Here is an 18817-nt window from a genome sequence, read left to right on the forward strand (position 1 = left end):
AGGCGGAAGGATCGCCGGAGCCCAGCAGGTCGAGGCTGCGGTGGCCAGGAACGGCCACTGCACTCCAGTCTGGGCAGAGTGAGACTCCAACTCAAAAAACAAAACAAAACAAAACAACATGTCCAAAAATGTTCTTATCCCAATTATTTAATAAAAGTAATGATAGTTAATGCAAACAACCATATTATAAAACACATGAAGGTGGGGAAGGCCAGGATTGGTGGCTCATGCTTGTAATCACAGCACTTTGGGAGGCAGAGGCAAGAGGACTGCCTGAGCCCACAGGTTCGAGAACAGCCTGGGCAACATGGTGAGACTTCATCTCTAAAATAAATAATAAAAAATATATATAGATAGGCATGGTGGCACACATCTATAGTTCTAGTTACTGGGAAGGCTGGGGTGGAAGAGTCACCTGAGCCCAACAGGTCCAGGCTGAGGTGGCCGTGAGCTGTGTGCCACTGCACTCCAGCCTGAGTGACAAAGTGAGACTCTGACTCAAAAAAAAAAAGGGGGGGGGGAGGAAGAGATTATTAAGGGCCACTGGCAAGGAAAAATATAAACTACAATCAACATCACTTAGCAGATCTTGTAACTTGTAAACATAAGTATTCATTAAATCGAACACTAACTACCACCTAGTTAAGTATTCACATTTGTGCTAAATACTCTTCCTCATGCATATTATTAAACAACCACTGGATAATAAGATATGATTAAAGTAAATCAGAATGAACTGCGTCCATATATTAATATTAACTCTGGTTGTGAGATCGTCTAAATATCAAGAAGCTGGTCCCAGCACTTTGAGAGGCCAGGGTGGGAGAACAGCTTGAGGTCAGGAGTTCAAGACCAGTCTGGGCAAAATAGGAAGACGGTTTCTTAAAAAATAAATAAATAAACAGGCCGGGCACAGTGGCTCAAGTCTGTAATCCCAGCACTTTGGGAGGCCAAGGTGAGAGGACTGCCTGGCTGAGACCAGTCTGGATAACTTGGTGAGATCTCATCTCTGCAATAAATAAAAAAAAAAAACCCAGCAGGGCGTGGCAGTGTACACCTGTAGTTCCAGCTACCTGGAAGGTTGAGGCAGAAATATCACCTGAGTCCAGCAGGTCGAGGCTGCAGTGGTCATGAGCATGCCACTGAACTCCAGCCTGGGCAACAGAGTGAGACTCCAACTCAAAAAACAACAACACACAAAATTTAGCCAGGCGTGGTAGTTTGTGCCTGTAAATCCAGCTAGGTACTTGGCAGGCTAAGGCAGGAAGACAGCTTGAGCCTAGGAAGACAAGATTTCAGTGAGCAGTGATAGTGCCACTGCACTCCAGCCTGGGTGACAGTGAGACACTGTCTCAAAAAAAACCACAAACCTTAACCTCACTAGTAAGTACTTTTCCAGAGCTTATCTTGCATTGAGAGTTCTTCTCATAAAAAAATAAAAGGAAAAAGGTCAGCTGGGCTCGGTGGCTCAGCCTGCAATCGCAGTACTTTGGGAGGCCAAGGCGAGTGAATTGCCTGAGTCCGTGGGTTCGAGACCAGACCAGGCAACTTGGCGAGACCTCGCCTCTGCAATAAAAATAGTTATCATCATCATCATCATCATCATCATCATCATCATCATCATCTAGCCGGGTGTGGTAGCACGCGCTTGTAGTTTCAGCTACTTGGAAGGATGAGGCGAAAGGATCGCCAGAGCCCAGCAAGTTGACGATGGGGTGGCTCTGTGAGTATGCCCTGCATTCCAGCCTAGGTGAGAGTGAGACTCCAAATCAAAAAAAAGGAAAAAGGTCATCAGTCAATGATATTCTCAATTTATGGGAATCACAATAGTTTTCTATCATCTACTGGCTATGTGGCCTCTACTAACTTACTTAATCTCTCTAAGTAGTGATAATACTTATATGTCAGGTCTATTGTGGTGACTAAATGAGATGGATACCAAGTGCTCGACTCAGGGTTGTTACAATAAGAAAACCACAAATGGTATTTTTTACCTTGTTCAGTTTGTGAAATAATGTAAAATAAAATTTTCTTTTTTTTTTTTTGAGTTGGAGTCTCACTCCGTCGCCCAGACTGGAGTGCAGTGGCCGCTCCCGGCCACCGCAGCCTTGACCCGCTGGGCTCCAGTGATCCTTCCACCTCAGCCTTCCAAGTAGCTGGAACTACAGGCGTGCGCTACCATGCCTGGCTCCTTTTGATTTATTGTAGAGATGAGGTCTCGCCAAGTTGCCCAGATGGGTCTCGAACACACGGGCTCAGGCAATCCACTCACCTCAACCTCCCAAAGGTGCGGGATTACAGGCTAGGCCACCGAGCCCGACTAAAATAAAATTTTCATTTGTGATTTTTAAGAATGCCTAGCATTTGCATTCTACTTTGCTACTAATTTCTGTTTTCTTAAAATAATTCATTGATAGTCAAGTTTCAATAAATAGTTCAAAGAACTAGAGAAGCTTCATTTTTTATTCCTGCTCAAGTAAAATAAATTCAAAGAAAAATCAAAACTATTAAAATATTATTTACTTACCTGGATTTAAAGCAAAATTATCTATTAAACTCTTCCAAGCAATAAATGCTATTTTTTTAATCATGGGTGCTCCACTACGAAATCCCAGTTCTTCTAGCTGTAACAAAGAATTGATGAAACTCCCACTTCGATGCAAAGTCTAAAAAAGGAGAAAAAAAATCATTAAGAAGTTACCTATCTCCATGAAACAAAATAAAGTCACTATTATCATTCATTTACCTATTCAATTAATATATGTTATTAGGACTTCATAATCTAACAGGTAGAAAAAAGACATAAAAAAGACGCATTAAGTGTTATAACAGATAAGTAGAGGCCTAGGAATTCAAATTTTAAAATACTGTATTCTATATACATTCAAAATTCAAGAACACAAAAAATATGAAGCTTGATGAAGCAAATAATGCATAACGCAGAACATGTCTAAAACACTATACAAGATTACAAAGATAAATTCCAAATTTTATCAAGGCAATACCAAGAAAATACATGCTTATATATAAAAAAATCAATTAGAGAAAAATGTTGAAAACTAAAATAAAAACCTTTCCAAACATACTGAGATGAGAAGGAATATTGGTGAACTAAAGATCTAATTTCATGAATAAAAAATAAATGCAGCTGGGCTCGGTGGCTCAGCCTGTAATCCCGCGCCTTTGGGAGGCTGAGATGAGTGGATTGCCTGAGCCCGTGGGGTTTGAGACCCGCCTGGGCAACTTGGCGAGGCCTCATCTCTACAATAAGTCAAAAATTAGCCAGGTGTGGTAGCGCGCGCCTGTAGTTCCAGCTACTTGGAAGGCTGAGGCGGAAGGATCGCCGGAGCCCAGCAGGTCGAGGCTGTGGTGGCCGGGAGCGGCCAATGCACTGTAGTCTGGGCGACAGTGAGACTCCAACTCAAAAAAGAAAAAGAAAAATGAAAAAAATGATAATATTAGCAATTTAATAGCTAATAAAATGGCAAAAATAAGAAAGTCAAGAAAACTGGATAACTTCTAGGACACTTCCAAATATTATATGACTCAAAAGGAAATAACATCAAACAAAAAAGAAAATAAAGTACAAAATGGAAAAATGAAAAACAAGAAATGCTACAAGAAAAAAACTACATAAACATTTACAGACTTGGGGACTATATGCCACATAAAATCTTCACAGGAAACAACAAAAAATTGACTTGACAAATAACAAAGATTTCATAAGAAAGCTAAGAGAGCTCGTAAGTTCAGCAAAGTTGCAGGAAAACAGGATCAACAAATGAAACGTGGTTTCTGACACACCAGCAATAATACAAAAAGGAAATCAGAAAAGCAATTCCACTTACATAGCACCTAAAAGTATTAAATACTTAAGAATATAGATTGAAGTCCTGGTGTGGTAGCTCACGTCTATAATCCCAGCATTTTGGGAGGCCAAGGTGTGATGCCTGCCTGAGCCCACGGGTTCGAGGTCAGCCTGGGCAATCTGGCGAGACCTCATCTCTACAATACATCAAAAAATTAGCCTGGCGAGGGAGCGCGTGTCTGTACTTCCAGCTACTTGGAAGGCTGAGGTGGAAGGATCCTCTGAGCCCAGCAGGTTGAGGCTGAGGTGGCTGTGAGCCTCCAGCCTGGGCAACAGAGTAAAACTCTGACTCAAAAAAAAAGAATAAAGATCCAGCCAAGGAAGCGAAAAACATACGCACTGGTAACAGAAATTAAAGATTTAAATAAATGTAAAGACATCTATCTGTTCATGTGTAAGAACATTAAACACTGCTAAAAAGTCAAACACAAAGCAATCTGCAGACCCATCTCTATCAAGATTCCCCCAGCCTTTTTTCACACAGGAATGTCAATCCTCAAATTTGTATTTAATTGCAAAGGGCCTCGAACAGCCAAAACAATCTAGAAACATAAAATTGGAGAACTCACACAACTTCCAAAATTATAAAAACTACGGCAAGCCGGGCTCGGTGGCTCAGCCTGTAATCCCACGCCTTGGGAGGCTGAGGTGAGTAGGATTGCCTGAGACCGCGGGTTCGAGACCCGCCTGGGCAACTTGGAGAGACCTCATCTCTACAAATCAAAAATCAGCCGGGCGTGGTAGCGCGCGCCTGTAGTTCCAGCTACTCGGAAGGCTGAGGTGGAAGGAGCGCCGGACCCCAGCAGGTCAAGGCTGCGGTGGCCGGGAGCGGTCACTGCACTCCAGTCTGAGCAACAGAGTGAGACTCCAACTCAAAAAAAAATAATAAAATAAAAATAAATAAAAATAAAAAAATGAAAACATATGGTGACGGTGTAAGGACAGATCTACATACAGATCAACAGAATAGAATACTGTGCATAAGTTAAACTAGGTCAGGCACGGTGGCTCATACCTATAATCCCAGCACTTTGGGAGGCAAAGGCGAGAGGATTGCCTGAGCTCAGGGGTTTGATACCAACCTAGGCAACTTGGAGAGACCTCATCTCTACAATAAATCAAAAAAATCAGCCAGGAATGGTGGAGGGCACAACTGAGATAGAATGGTTGCCTGAGCCCAGCAGGTCAAGGCTGCAGTGAGGGTGAGTGGGCCTTAGCGACAGAGAGAGACTCTGACTCAAGAAAAAAAAAAAAAGAAGTAAATTGATTTTCGGCAAGGGTACCATGACCATTTAATAAGGAAAAGTCTTTTCAACAAATTATGCTGAGGAAACTGAACATCTACCTCCAAAAGAATGAACATGGACCCTTACCTTACACCATCCCCAAATATTAACTGGAAATGATTCAAAGATCTAAATTCAAAATAAAAATGTTCTAAAATAAAAATGTTTCCAAGAAAACAAGAGTCATGACACTGGATTTGGCAATAATTTCATTAATATAATACCAAAAGCACAGGCAACAAAGACATAGTGAATACCACCAAGAAAGCAAAAAAAAAAAAAAAGCTACAAAATGGAAGAAAATAGTTGTAAATCACATAACTGATAAGGGATTAATATCCAGAATATATAAACTACAATTCAACAACAAAAACACAACCCCATTCAAAAATGGGCAAAAGACTTGAACAAGCATTTCTCCACAGAAGATGAAACAAATTGGCCAAGAACCCCATGAAAAGATGCTCAACATCATTAGTAATTAGAGAAGTGCAAATTGATACCATGAATTCCCATTTCATATTCACTAGAATAGCTTTTATCCAAAAAATGGGAAAAAAGTGTTGGTAAGGATGCTGAGAAACTGGAATCCCAGTGCATTACTGGTGGAAATGTAAAATGGTACAGCTACTATCAAAAAGTTAGATGTTTTCTCAAAAGTTAAGCATAGGAAACTACCATATGACCCAGCAATTTCACTCCTAAGTATATATCAAAATAGAAAGCAGGAACTCTGGCCAGGTGTAGTGGCTCACACCTGTTATCCCAGCACTTTGGGAGGCAGAGGTGAGAGGGATTGCCTGAGCCCAGGGGTTCGAGAAAAGTCTGGGCAACTTGGTGAGTTCTGTCTCTACAACAAATCAAAAAACCAGCCAGGTGTGGTGATGTGCCTATGATTCCAGCTACTTGGAAAGCTGAGGCAGAAGGATCACCTGGGCCTAGCAGATCGGGTCTGCAGTGGCTGTGAGCATGCCTGCCACTGCACTCCAGCCTGGGCAACAGAGTGAGACTCTGACTCAAAAAAAAAAAATCAGGAACTCCAACAGATATTTGTACACTGTTTACAGCAAAATTATTCACAATTGCCGTCATAAGGTGGAAACCATCTAAATGCCCGTCAACAGATGAATGAATAAACAAAGTGTGACAAATGCATATAATGTAGTATTATTTGGCTATGTAAGAAGGAATGAAATGTTAATGTGTACTACAACATTGGCAAATCTTGAAAACATTATACTTAGTAAATAAGCCAGACACAGAAGGGCAAATATTTATTATTCCACTTAGGTAAATAAGGTATCCAGAATAATCAAATTCATAGAGGTTAATGGGGGGGACAGGGAACATAGGCAGAGAGAGGTACTGCTTAAGGAGTACGGTTGTTGTTGGAGGTGATGAACAAGTTTTGGGTATAAATAGTGATGATGCTTATAGTATAACATAAATATATTTAGTGCTACTGAATTGTTCCTTACAAATGCAAACTGTTCAATTACAAAAGGCAAAGGTGAGAAGATTGCCTGATCCCAGGGGTTCAATACCAGCCTGGGCAACTTGGAGAGACCTCATCTCTACTATAAATCAAGAAGATTAGCCAGGTATGGTGGAGTGCTGCTGAAGCAGAAAAATTGTCTGAGTCCAGAAAATTTATAATTATACATATGTACCACAATGAAAAAGTACACCTCCTCCCAAAAAAACTGGCTTAATGACTAAACAATACAGTTGATTCTCATTATTCACAACAGTTATTTTCTAAGGTTGTCTCAAGCACTAGTTAGTGAATACTGAACCATCACTCACATGGGAAATACAGGGTTAGTTTTCCTTGAGTCTCTGGTCACAAGTTTTGTCAACTGTTCAATTCATAACCTGTTTCATGTGTTTCTGGTAAGACATTTTATACTGCTGATTCCCAAACATCAAACTCACAGCCAACAGTGCTGTAATCCATGTCTGAACAAAGCTTATTTTTACCATTGGGTATATCAACCTTTTTTTTTTTTTTGAGTTGGAATCAAACTCTGTTGCCCATGCTGGAGTGCAGTAGCGCACTCACAGCCACCGCAAACTAGACTTCCTGGGCTCAGGCGACCCTTCTACTTCAGCCTTCCAAGTAGCTAGAACTACAGGCACGCACCACCATACCCAGTTTATTTTCTGATTTATTGTAGAGACAAAGTCATGCTAAGTTGCCCAGATGGTCTCAGGCAACCCTCTCACCTCCGCCTCTCAGAGTGCTGGGGATTACAGGTGTGGGCCAATGCACCTAGCCCTTTCTTTGCTTAGGAACAAGAACTAGTCAGAACTTATTCCGATGGTTGGGGGTCATTCAGGCAGTGAAATCACCAAGAGAAAGTACAAAAAAAATGTTGGACTAAATGAACCTTTAAAATGACATCTGGCCGGGCTTGGTGGCTCAACCTGTAATCCCAGCATTCTGGGAGGCCGAGGTAAGTGGACTGGCCTGAGCCCACAGGTTCGAGACCCACCTGGGCAACTAGGCGAGATCTATATGGTCTCTACAATAAATAAATAAATAAATTAGCTGGGCGTGGTAGCGCACGCCTGTAGTTCTGGCTACTTGGAAGGCTGAGGCAGAAGGATCGCCAGAGCCCAGCAGGTTGAAGCTGCGGTGGCCATGAGTATGCCACTGTTCTCTAGCCTGGGCAACACAGTGAGACTCCAACTCAAAAATAAATAAATAAAAATTTTCAAAATGACATCTGTTTAAAGTATGAGAGCTAAAACAAAAAGGTAGAGCCAAAACTTGCTTTACCTCAGGTATAAACATCCATGTTAGGTGACTCAAATTCTTTGCCACTCTGGGTGTCTACAAATGATGGCAAAAGCAAAACAGGTACTGATTTGGGGTTTACAAATAAATTTTAGTGAGTAGGAAATCTGCTAGAAAGGCATTCATAAATAATGAACACTGACTGTACTAAGATAAGAAATGAAAGGGCATGGCATGAAAAAACTGTGGACTTCATTAACAGCAGCTCTTACCTTTCCAAGTAGTTTGACAAATAAGGGCCATAATTTTAACACATAAGTTTCATTTTTATTCATAAATAGCTTCTGGAGTTCTGAAATCAAATTCTGCAAACAAAAGCAAAAATATGTAACAAACAGACTCCTGGAAAGGAAAAATTCAGTAACAAAGTCTAGAAGCAATTTTCAAAAATTGATTCTCCCCCAATTAACATTTCCCATAATAAAAATACACTGATACTCTCCCTCCCCCAAAAAACCCAGAAGAAAAGTTTTAAGGCAGATAGCAAATTTGAATAAGATGTACAGTAAATATTCAAATACAACGATTGTTAATTCTACCATGAATATTCTACTATGTCTTCACATGTATCTGGCCATCCTACCATCCATTAATTCAGCTTACGGTTTTTTCCTACCAAGATAATTTTCCCTAAAAACTTCAGCATGCACACTATTAATTAAAGTTCAAATGATAATGCATTAGTCTTTTCACACAAATAATGAAAAAAAAACACTAACAGCTTCATGGTCAATAGACATCTTAGATAATTTTAGCTCTTATTTATAATTTTATGCATGCTATTAAAAATGAACAAATCCAGCCTGGTATGGTGGCTCATGCCTGTAATCTCAGCACTCCGAGAGGCAGAAGCAAGAGGACTGCCTGAGCCTGGGGATTTGAGACCAGCCCAGGCAACTTGGCAAGACCTGTTTCCATAATACAATAAAAAAAAAAAAAATTAGCCAGGCATAGTGGCATGTGCCTGTGGTTCTAGCTATTTGGAAGGCTGAGGTGAAAGATCACCTGAGCACTGCTGTGGCAGTGAGTGTGCCACTACACTCCAGTCGGGGTGACAGAGCCAAGTAACAATTTGGAGGGAAAAAAAAGTTAGGGGGGCCTCTTGGTAATGAATATAAACAAAGTATTCTGATGGATTTGTTTATTTATTTTTTTATCCTTCCATCTCAGCCTTCCAAACAGTGGAACCACAGGCATGTGCCACCACACCTGGCCAATTTTTTGATTTATTGTAGATACAAGGTCTCACCTGGTTGCTCAGGCTAGTTTCGAGCTTCTGGACTCAAGCAACCCTCTCACCTCTACCTCCCAAAGTGCTGGGATTACAGGCATGAGCAACCGTGCCCGGCTAAGAAGCCTCCTTAATTTTAAAAGCAAACAAAACCCCAGGATTTAGAAACTGGAAGGCTCAATGCCTCACAGCCTGGATTACTGCAGCATGTCCTAATCAGTCTCCCTGCTCCTCAACCACTCCCATACAATCAATTCACAATATAACCATAGTGATTCCTTTAAAACCCAACTGGGACAACCCCCTTGGGTCCCCTCCCATGGTGGGAGCTTTTCTGTCCTCTCAATAAATCCCGCTTTCAAAACAATAAAATAAAACCCAAGTCAATGTATTTTACACCTAGGCTCAAAACTTTCAAATATGACTTTCCACATAATCCAGTAAAAGCCAAATCCTTACAATGGCCTCCAAGGTCCTATGAGATCGGGCCCCTCTCTCCCTCTAACACTGTCTCCTAATCCTCTCATCCTCATTCACCCACTGCTGTCATACTGCCCAGTGTTTCCTAACACCAAAAAGGTACATAACCACAAGAGAGTTTTTGCTATCATGGTTCTCTTGCCTGGAATGAGCTTACCCCATATTATCCATGTGGTTGATGCCCAATCTGCCTTCAAGTCATTGTTTAAATATCCTACTCTTTAACCTTTCTGACCATCTCATTATTCCTCTCTGATGGCACACTCTAACCCACACTTGCTGTTCTCCAGTGCTCTCAGAGTACTACACTCTCAGAGGCACACTATATACTTTCTCTCTCCCATGAGAAAATAATTTCCACAAGCCCCTTTTGTTCATTGCTGCATTCAGTGCTGGAATAATGCACTGCATGTCACAGGAACTCAATAAATCCTGTTACTAGGAATAAGGTTGCATGGCAACCTGTGGCAAGTAATAACCAGAAAACAGTACAGACGAGATACACTTATGTGCACTATATTTGTATATACTGAGATTACACAATCTCAGTTTGGGTTGGATTAAACAATCCAAACAGCACTGAATCAGTGAATGCTCTTATCTTTTATAGAAATACAATCCCTTTCTATTTCCCATTCGCTGGGGGTAAGGTAAAATGTCTAGGTTGTAGTAACAATGAATAGACAGCTCCCTTTCTTAATGGTGTGTAGGAGCAATGTGCCTACGCTACCCCCTAAACAATTGTTTTGAGTTGGAGTTTCACTCCATTGCCCAGGCTGAAGTGCAGTGGCATGCTCCCGGCCACCCCAGCATCGACCCGCTGGGCTCTGGTGATCCTTCCGCCTCATCCTTCCAAGTAGCCAGAACTACAGGTGTGTGCTACCACACCCAGCTAATTTTTTATTTAATGAAGAGACGAGGTCTTGCCAAGTTGCCTGGGATGGTCTCAAATCCATGGGCTCAGGAAATCCACTCACCTCGGCCTCCCAAAGTGCTGGAATTACAGGCTGATCCACCAAGCCCAGCCCACAATTTTTTTTTTTTTTTGAGTTGGAGTCTACTCTGTCGCCCAGGCTGGAATGCAGAGGCACACTCATGGCCACCGCAACCTCAACCTGCTGGGTTCAGGATCCTTCTGCCTCAGCCTTCTAAGTGGCTGGAACTACAGGCGTGTGCCACCACACCTGATTAATTTTTTTTCATTTATTGTAGAGATGAGGTCTTGCCCCATTGCCCAGGCTGGTCTTGAAGCTGTGGGCTCACGCAACCTTCTCGCATGAATCTCCCAAAGTGCTGGGATTACAGGTATGAGCCACCATGTCTGGCTTAACTTAAATAATTTTTTTTTTTGAGTTGGAGTGTCATTCTGTCGCCCACACTGGAGTGCAGTGGCCGCTCCCGGCTACCGCAGCCTCGACCTGCTGGGGTCTGGCGATCCTTCCGCCTCAACCTTCCAAGTAGCTGGAACTACAGGCGCGCGCTACCACGCCCGGCTAATTTATTTGATTTACTGTAGAGATGAGGTCTCGCCAAATTGCCCAGGCGGGTCTCGAACACGAGGGCTCAGGCAATCCATTCACCTCAGCCTCCCAAAGGCACAGGATTACAGGCTGAGCCACCGAGCCCAGCTTAGCTTAAACAATTTTTAATGCTAAGTCAATTTTACCAATTATTATGCCCAGATAATTTTGTTTTTTGGGGTTTTTTGGGAGTTGGAAGTCTCACTCTGTTGCCCAGGCTGGAGTGTAGTGGCATGCTCATGGCCTCTGCAGCCTTGACCTGAGCTCAGGCAATCCTTCCACCTCAGCCTTCCAAATAGCTGGAACCACAGGCACACACCATCACACCACTAATTTTTTAATTTATTGTAGAGATGAGGCCTTGCCATGCTGCTCAGGCATGAACCACTGTGCGTGGCTGGTGCTCAAATAATTTTAAGTTTAGTACAGAACCTTCTGATGCAATATCCAGAATATCCTTACATAAAGTAATACTTACAGTAGTCATAAGCTGCTCTGTAATAGATGCTATTTCTTGCTGATTCTGAAGCAATAATGGCATTCCCATCTCCAGAGCAGTTGCTCCCCGCAAATGTACCTTTTGTGCTGAGTGAACCACTAATGGTATGACCAGTTTTGCCCACCTCACTGACTCTTCTCCCATTTGAACTGGGGCTTGTTCAATTAGCCTATAAATGGTAAAATCAATGAAAAAATTAGCTTTACACCTCACTTTTTAAGTCTAAACTACCAGGAAAATAAGTGGCCCACAGAAATATACATAGCAGGGTCCAGCTGTTTTCGAATACATACATATATGTGTATATACATAGGAGAAATACATCTAATTTTTACTTACAAATTTGTACATTTCTGTATTCTTTCAACAAACTTTTTAAATAATGAGAACACAGTATTGTCTTCAGATTAAACATTTTAAAATAGAGTCGGTCCCTCAGTTTCTATGGGAAATTGATTTCAGGACCTCCCAAGGCTGCTCAAGTCCTATATAAAGTGGCATAGCAAGCCAAGCGCGGTGGCTCACACCTGTAATCCCAGCACTTTGGGAAGCAGAGGCAGAGGACTGCCTGAACTCAGGGGTTCGAGACCAGCCTGGGCAACTTGGCGGGACCTCGTCTCTCAACAATAAACAAACAAAAAAATTAGCTGGGCATGATGGTGCATGCCTGTAGTTCCAGCTACTTGGAAGGCTGAGGTAGAAGGATCACCTGAACCTAGCAGGCTGAGGCTGCAGTGGCCGTGAGTGTGTCACTGCACTCCAGCCTGGGTGACAGAGTGAGACTTCAACTCAAAAAAACAAAGTGGCATAACATATTCATGCACAACATGACATTTTCCTCAATGACTGACCACACTTACAGTGGTTATCCCATAAGATTATAAAGGACCTAAAAAATTCCTATCACCTAGTGACTGTCAAACGTAATAAATACATCACGTTTGTGAAGATGCTGGTGTAAAACAAACCTACTGTGTTCCCATTCATATAAAAGTATAGCACAATTATGTGCAGCACATAATACTTGATAATGACAATAAATAACTATGTTGCTGGTTTATGTATTTAGCATACAATAGTTTTTAATCAGAAATGTATTCCTTCTACTTGTCTACAAAAAAGTTAACTGTTAAACAGCCTTGGCAGGTCTTTCAGGAGGTATTCCAAAAGAAAACACTGACATCATAAAAAATGATAACTCCATGCATGTTACTGCCCTGAAGACCTTTCAATAGGACAAGATGTGGAGGGAGAAAACAGTGATAATAATGAGTCTGATCCTGCGTAGACCTAGGCTTATAAGAGTGCGTCTTAATTGTTAACAAAAGAGTTTAACAATGTTTTAGAAAAAAAGCTTAAAGATAAGGACCTAAAGAAATATTTTTATAAAGCCATACAATGTGTCTGTCTATCTACCCAAACCCTGCTAATCTTTTTTTTCTTTTTTTTTTGTAGACAGGGTCTAGCTATGTTGCCCAGGTTGTCTTCAACTCCCGGCTTAAGCTATCTTCCTGCCTTTGCTTGCCAAAATGCTGGGATTAGTGGCATGAGCCAAGCCACCGTGCCCAGCCCCTTTTCTATGATAGATAACAAATTCTTCCCATTGTGTTACAACTGCTGTCGACAGTATTTAGTACAGCAACCTGCTGCACAGGTTTGTAGCCTAGGAGTAATAGGCTATACAGTATAGCCTAGGTATAGAACAGGCTATACCATCTAGGTCTATATAAGTATACTTCACAGTATTTACACAATGACAAAAATTATCTAATGATGCATTTCTCAGAATATATCCCCGTCATTAAGTGACACGTTACCGCATGTATACATAGTTACGGACATCTTCCCACATACTTTAAGTCATCTCTAGTTTACTTATAATACCTAATACAATATAAATGTTAAGTAAACAGCTGTTATACTCTATTGCTTAGGGAACAATGACAAGAAAAAACACCGTACATGTTCAACACAGATAAAATTTTGTTGAGTATTTTCTCTTTTTGTTGTTGAGTATTTTCAATCCTTGGTTAGTTGACTCCAAGGATGTGAAAACTACAAAGGGCTAGTCATGAGGAGGGCAGGGATGGGATTGGCAGTAGTGGGAAACAGCAGGTGGGGGGGGTGTATGTAGCACAGCTCATCAACAAGGGTATCTGCATAATGAACATCTGTATACCTAACCCTGAATTGTATACCCCACATATTTAAAAATTTAAAAACTAAAGTTAAAAAAGAATGACACTTCACAGGAAAAAAAAAGGCCAACCATAGTACTCACTGTTATGTTATTAAATTCTACGTTCTTATAGAAGAGGACAGTCAGATAACTGTGGTTATTAAATCCTACATTCTTATAGAAGAGGACAGTCAGAGAACCATGATATAATCTAAGCATCAATGAAAGCCAGGCAGTTAAAGGAAATAGCTCAGTAACCATAGGAAAGTTCAAAGAATCAAAAATAAGGGACGACAGAAATCATGTCATCAATCTGTGCTGTTAGCATACCTGTTAAAGAAGAGGAATGTAGAAAGAAGGTATTTTTCTGTTCCCTTCTAGGCATGTGACTGCCTTTCCAAGCACCCATTATAGCCCACTTATAATTTTTTAAACCATAAAAAAACTTCAATGAAAATAATTTTTAAAACCAGATTGTGCAGGAACGTAGGCAAGACCTCACTTAAGGTCTTCCCTGGCTGGGCACAGTGGCTCACCTATAATCCCAGCACTCTGGGAGGCTGAGATGTGAGGATTGCCTGAGCCCGCAGGTTCGAGACCAACCTGGGCAACTTGGCAAGACCTCATCTCTACAATAAATCCAAAAATTAGCTGGGTATGGTAGCGTATGTCTGTAGTTCCAACTACTTGGAAGGCTGAGGTGAAGAATCACCTGTGCACAACAGGTCGAGGCTGCAGTGGCCAGTAGCATGCCACTGGCTTCCAGCCTGGGTGACAGAGTGAAACTCCAACTCAAAAAAAAAAAAAAAAGTAGAGAAAAATAATGTACTCTTCAATCATAAAGTTAAACATATATTCAGAGAACAGAAACAGAGAACCACTGCTGGTGTTTAACTTTTCTCCAAAACGAAACTCAGATAAGAGGAGAAGATATGCTCAGAAAATAAGAGACACCAACTCAGGTATCTTGGGCAATCAAAATTACTATAGCTATGAGCAGTGTATATGAACATACAATTTTTGCCAGATGTTTTAAATCCTACATATCTACTTTAAAATGAACAACTCCTACTTTAGGCTGCTAACATTTCCATATACAAAAAAGAACAAGCTGGCTGGGTGCAGTGGCTCATCCCAGCACTTTGGGTCGATGAGATGAGAGAACTGCATGAGCCAAAGGGTTCAAGACCAGCCTGGGCAACTTGGCAAGACTTCATCTCTACAATAAATCCAAAAATCATCTGGAGCCGGGCTCGGTGGCTCAGCCTGTAATCCTGCACCTTGGGAGGCTGAGGTGAGTGGATTGTCTGAGCCTGTGGGATTTGAGACCTGCCTGGGCAACCTGATGAGACCTCATCTCTACAATAAATAAAAAAATTAGCCAGGTGTGGTAGCGCACGCCTGTAGTTCCAGCTACTTGGAAGGCTGAGGTGGAAGGATCGCCAGAGCCCAGCAGGTCGAGGCTGTGGTGGCCGGGAGCAGCCAGTGCACTCCAACTCAAAAAAAAAAAAAAAAAAAAAAAATCATCTGGGCATGGTGGCACATGCCTGTAGTTCCAGCAACTTGAAAGGCCAAGGCAGAAGGATCAGCTGAGCCCAGCAGATAAGGCTGCAGTGGCCATCAGAGTGAAACTCTGACTCAAAAAACAAAACAAAAAAAACAGTTTTTCCCTCAGAATAAAGAACGGGAATAATTTTCTGACATTCTTATTATCTATGCCTAATTTCTGACATCCTTATTATCTATACTTAATTTCCCCAGGCTTTCTTTACAATGGTAAACTACTAACTACAGAGAAACAACATGCAGACTGCTTGAAAACACGGAAGGCATCAGGTTCTGCACTTTCTCTCTCTCTCTCTTTCTGAGTTGGAGTCATCACTCTCTCGCCCAGGTTGGAGGGCAGCAGCACACACCCAGCCGCTGCAACCTCGACCTGCTGGGCTCAGGTGATCCTTCTGCCTCAGTCTTCCAAGTAGCTGGAACTACAGGTACACGCTATCATGCCAGGTTATTTTTTGGATCTATTGTAGAGATGAGGTCTTGCCTAGTTGCTCGGGTTGGTTTTGAACCCCTGGGCTCAGGCAATCCTCTCACCTCAGTCTCCCAAAGTACTAGGATTATAGGCGTGTGTCACTGTGACAGGCCAGGTTCTGCACTTTCATTACCCTATTTTTATGGTTCCAAACTATTCCACATTTATCGTTATAGAACTTTTCAACTCAATTTCATGTTCCTTGGTGTATATGCCTGAATAAAGGTTTACAGCAATTGTGCTTAAACAGTTTTGTTTTTTAGAGCAAATTTTATAGTATCAGAGAGCTATGTCTAGATAATAATGTTAATCTATCTGGACATTAGTTTTCTTAAAAGCAAACACTAAACTACAAGTTATGAAACTTATCCGGAGGTAACAACAGTACTTTTAACAGCATCAAACTATGTATACTGTAAACTTACACTTTTTTATTAATATTCTGAAAATATTAATTGAAATTTATCTACCTGATAATACTGAGGTAATTTTGGGATTATACAGGCAAAACCCCAATGCTTGTAGAGCAGCACTACTTAGCTCCAAGTTTTGACTGGAAATGTGAGTCTACAAAAAACAAAATCACATTTATTACAAAGTATAACTGTAAATCAATTTTTAGAAAGCAAAAGTTGACTAAAAACAAGCAAGTCTATCAAATCATCATATCTGAATCGAGTTATCAAGTATTTGAGAATAAGCAAAAAAAAAAAAAAAAAAAAAAGAGTAAGATCAGGAGGCCACGTATACAGCTTGGCAAAGAGGGAACTAGAGATAAACTGAATGAAGATAAAGACACTAAACTGGGAAAAGAAGCCAGGCCCTTCCACAAAAAATAAGCCAAAGACATAAATGCAAAAGCTGACATCCTAGTTTTAGAGTGGAATGAAATGTCTTTCTCTAAGACTAAGAGAAGGAAAAGTTCAGAATATAGCATTTACTAAGTATCTAATATTTGCTAGGCACTTTAAACTTCTCAGATATTAAAGTTTTAAAAACTCCTACTTTACAAATAAGAGAATTTTAATCCATGTCAAATCTAGAATTCAAAGCCCAATCCATACTACATATATAAAAGCTATAAAAGCCCTAATCTGTCAAATGGAGTCCAGATATATCCCTCAATGTTTACTTGTAACCCAATGCCCCCCTTTCCTAATACCACTTTATTTGAAAGTGACTTATCTTCAAAATACCCCATCTTTCACTGAATCACACATCCAAGGAACCCACAATGGTTTTCCTTGAATAGGAAAAACAGCAAATGTCAAATAATTAAAACAAAATCAGCAGTTTCTCTAGTCCAAGCCAGCTCTGCTTATCTCTCAATCTTCCCTCTTTTCTTTCTCTAATAAACTTTGTTTGAAAACTTAAAAAAGACGGGCTTGGTGGCTCAGCCTGTAATCCTAGCACTTTGGGAGGCCGAGGCGAGTGGACTGCCTGAGCCCGCAGGTTCAAGACCAGCCCGGGCAACTTGGCGAGCCGTCGTCTCTACAATAAATCAAAAATTAGCCGGGCATGGTAGTGTGCGCCTGCAGTTCCGGCTACTTGAAGGCTAAGGCGGAAGGATCGCTGGAGCCCAGCAAGTCCAGGCTGTGGTGGCCATGAACATGCCACTGCACTCCCGTCTGAGCCAGAATAAGACTCCAATACACACACACACACACAAATCAAATACTAAGGTATAAGGGACATATCACAGCAACCAGTTGCAAGCAACTGAGTAAGGCTTAAGACTGTGAGTACTACTACTGTCTCCTGGATGAGAGCTAGCAAATGTCTGTGATCAACCTTTACTAGGCATACTTGCTCAAAAAAACTGTTCCTATCAGTGGTGTTGTCCCATCTTCAAGAGTGTTGTGGGTTCCTAAACACAATTTTAGCTGAATTCTGAAAAGCAACATAGAAACATGCTCTATTTTATCTAGCATGGCTACTACTCTGAAGGAATTTAACTGTCCTATGTCTAATTCACACGAAGAGCTTCTGTTTATTGTCCTATTACTGACTCCAAATAATAATTCGTCAGGAACTTCAGTTACAAGCCTTATTTATAAACACTGCAACATAGCTGGGTCTGGTGACTCATGCTTGTAATCCCAGCACTTTGAGAGGTGGAGGCAAGAGAATTGCCCGAGTCTAGGGGTTCGAGACCAGCCTGGGCAACTTGGCAAGACCTCATCTCTACAATAAATCAAAAAATTAGCTGGGCATGGTGGTGCGCATCTGTAGTTCCAGCTACTTGGAAGACTGAGGTGGAAGGACTGCCTGAACCAGCAGACTGAAGGTGCAGTGGCCGTGAGCCTGGCACTGCACTCCAGCCTGGGCAATGGAGTGAGACTCCGACTTAAAACAAAAGAAACAAAAAAACACTGCAACCTGACTAAAGATACATGCAATAGAGTTCCCAATCCTGTAATACTAAATACATGAAGGATCATGGTCTTTATCACATCATTTTGTTAGAATGTAGAATATAATCATGAAGAAAATGAAATAATAAATGCCATTAATATTACTAAATAATATTATCAGATAACTACCACACACTAAAGTTCCTGCTTACATAAACAAAAAAAGTTGATGACTATGACTACACTTAGGGTAGACAGTATCTCAAATGCTTTAAAATTTAGCCAAAAATCATGCCAAAATGTACAAGTGTTGACAGAATATAACTGTTTAAAAGCACAAAAACAGCTGGGCGTGGTGGTGCACGCCCATAATCCTAGCTACTCAGGAGGCTGAGATAGAAGGACTTACTTGAGCCTAAGAGTTTGGACAACACAGGCAGCCCCCAACCCCCAAAACAATACTAAAAATAAAAGAACATAAACATGATCTTAAGAATAAGAACTCAGCCAGGTTCGGTGGCTCAGCTTGTAATCCCGCGCCTTTGGGAGGCTGAGGTGAGTGGAT

The 18817-nt window shown here is 41.2% G+C and overlaps 1 protein-coding gene across 1 annotated transcript in view; it reads right to left on the reverse strand.

Moving 5' to 3' along the window:
- RIF1 (replication timing regulatory factor 1) overlaps window positions 1-18817 on the reverse strand; it is a 73996-nt gene that overhangs the window by 52406 nt on the left and 2773 nt on the right. The window contains exons 3-8 of the mRNA XM_021719067.1: window positions 16369-16465; window positions 13966-14030; window positions 12024-12055; window positions 11664-11853; window positions 8167-8259; window positions 2528-2666 (exon numbers count right to left, since the gene is read on the reverse strand). Coding sequence (XP_021574742.1) covers window positions 2528-2666; window positions 8167-8259; window positions 11664-11853; window positions 12024-12055; window positions 13966-14030; window positions 16369-16465 — 616 coding nt within the window. The remainder of the gene's footprint in view (window positions 1-2527; window positions 2667-8166; window positions 8260-11663; window positions 11854-12023; window positions 12056-13965; window positions 14031-16368; window positions 16466-18817) is intronic.

The sequence above is a fragment of the Carlito syrichta genome, unplaced genomic scaffold, assembly GCF_000164805.1.
Source record: "Carlito syrichta isolate Samal-C Ts95f unplaced genomic scaffold, Tarsius_syrichta-2.0.1 Scaffold314111, whole genome shotgun sequence".
Lineage (NCBI taxonomy): Eukaryota > Metazoa > Chordata > Mammalia > Primates > Tarsiidae > Carlito > Carlito syrichta.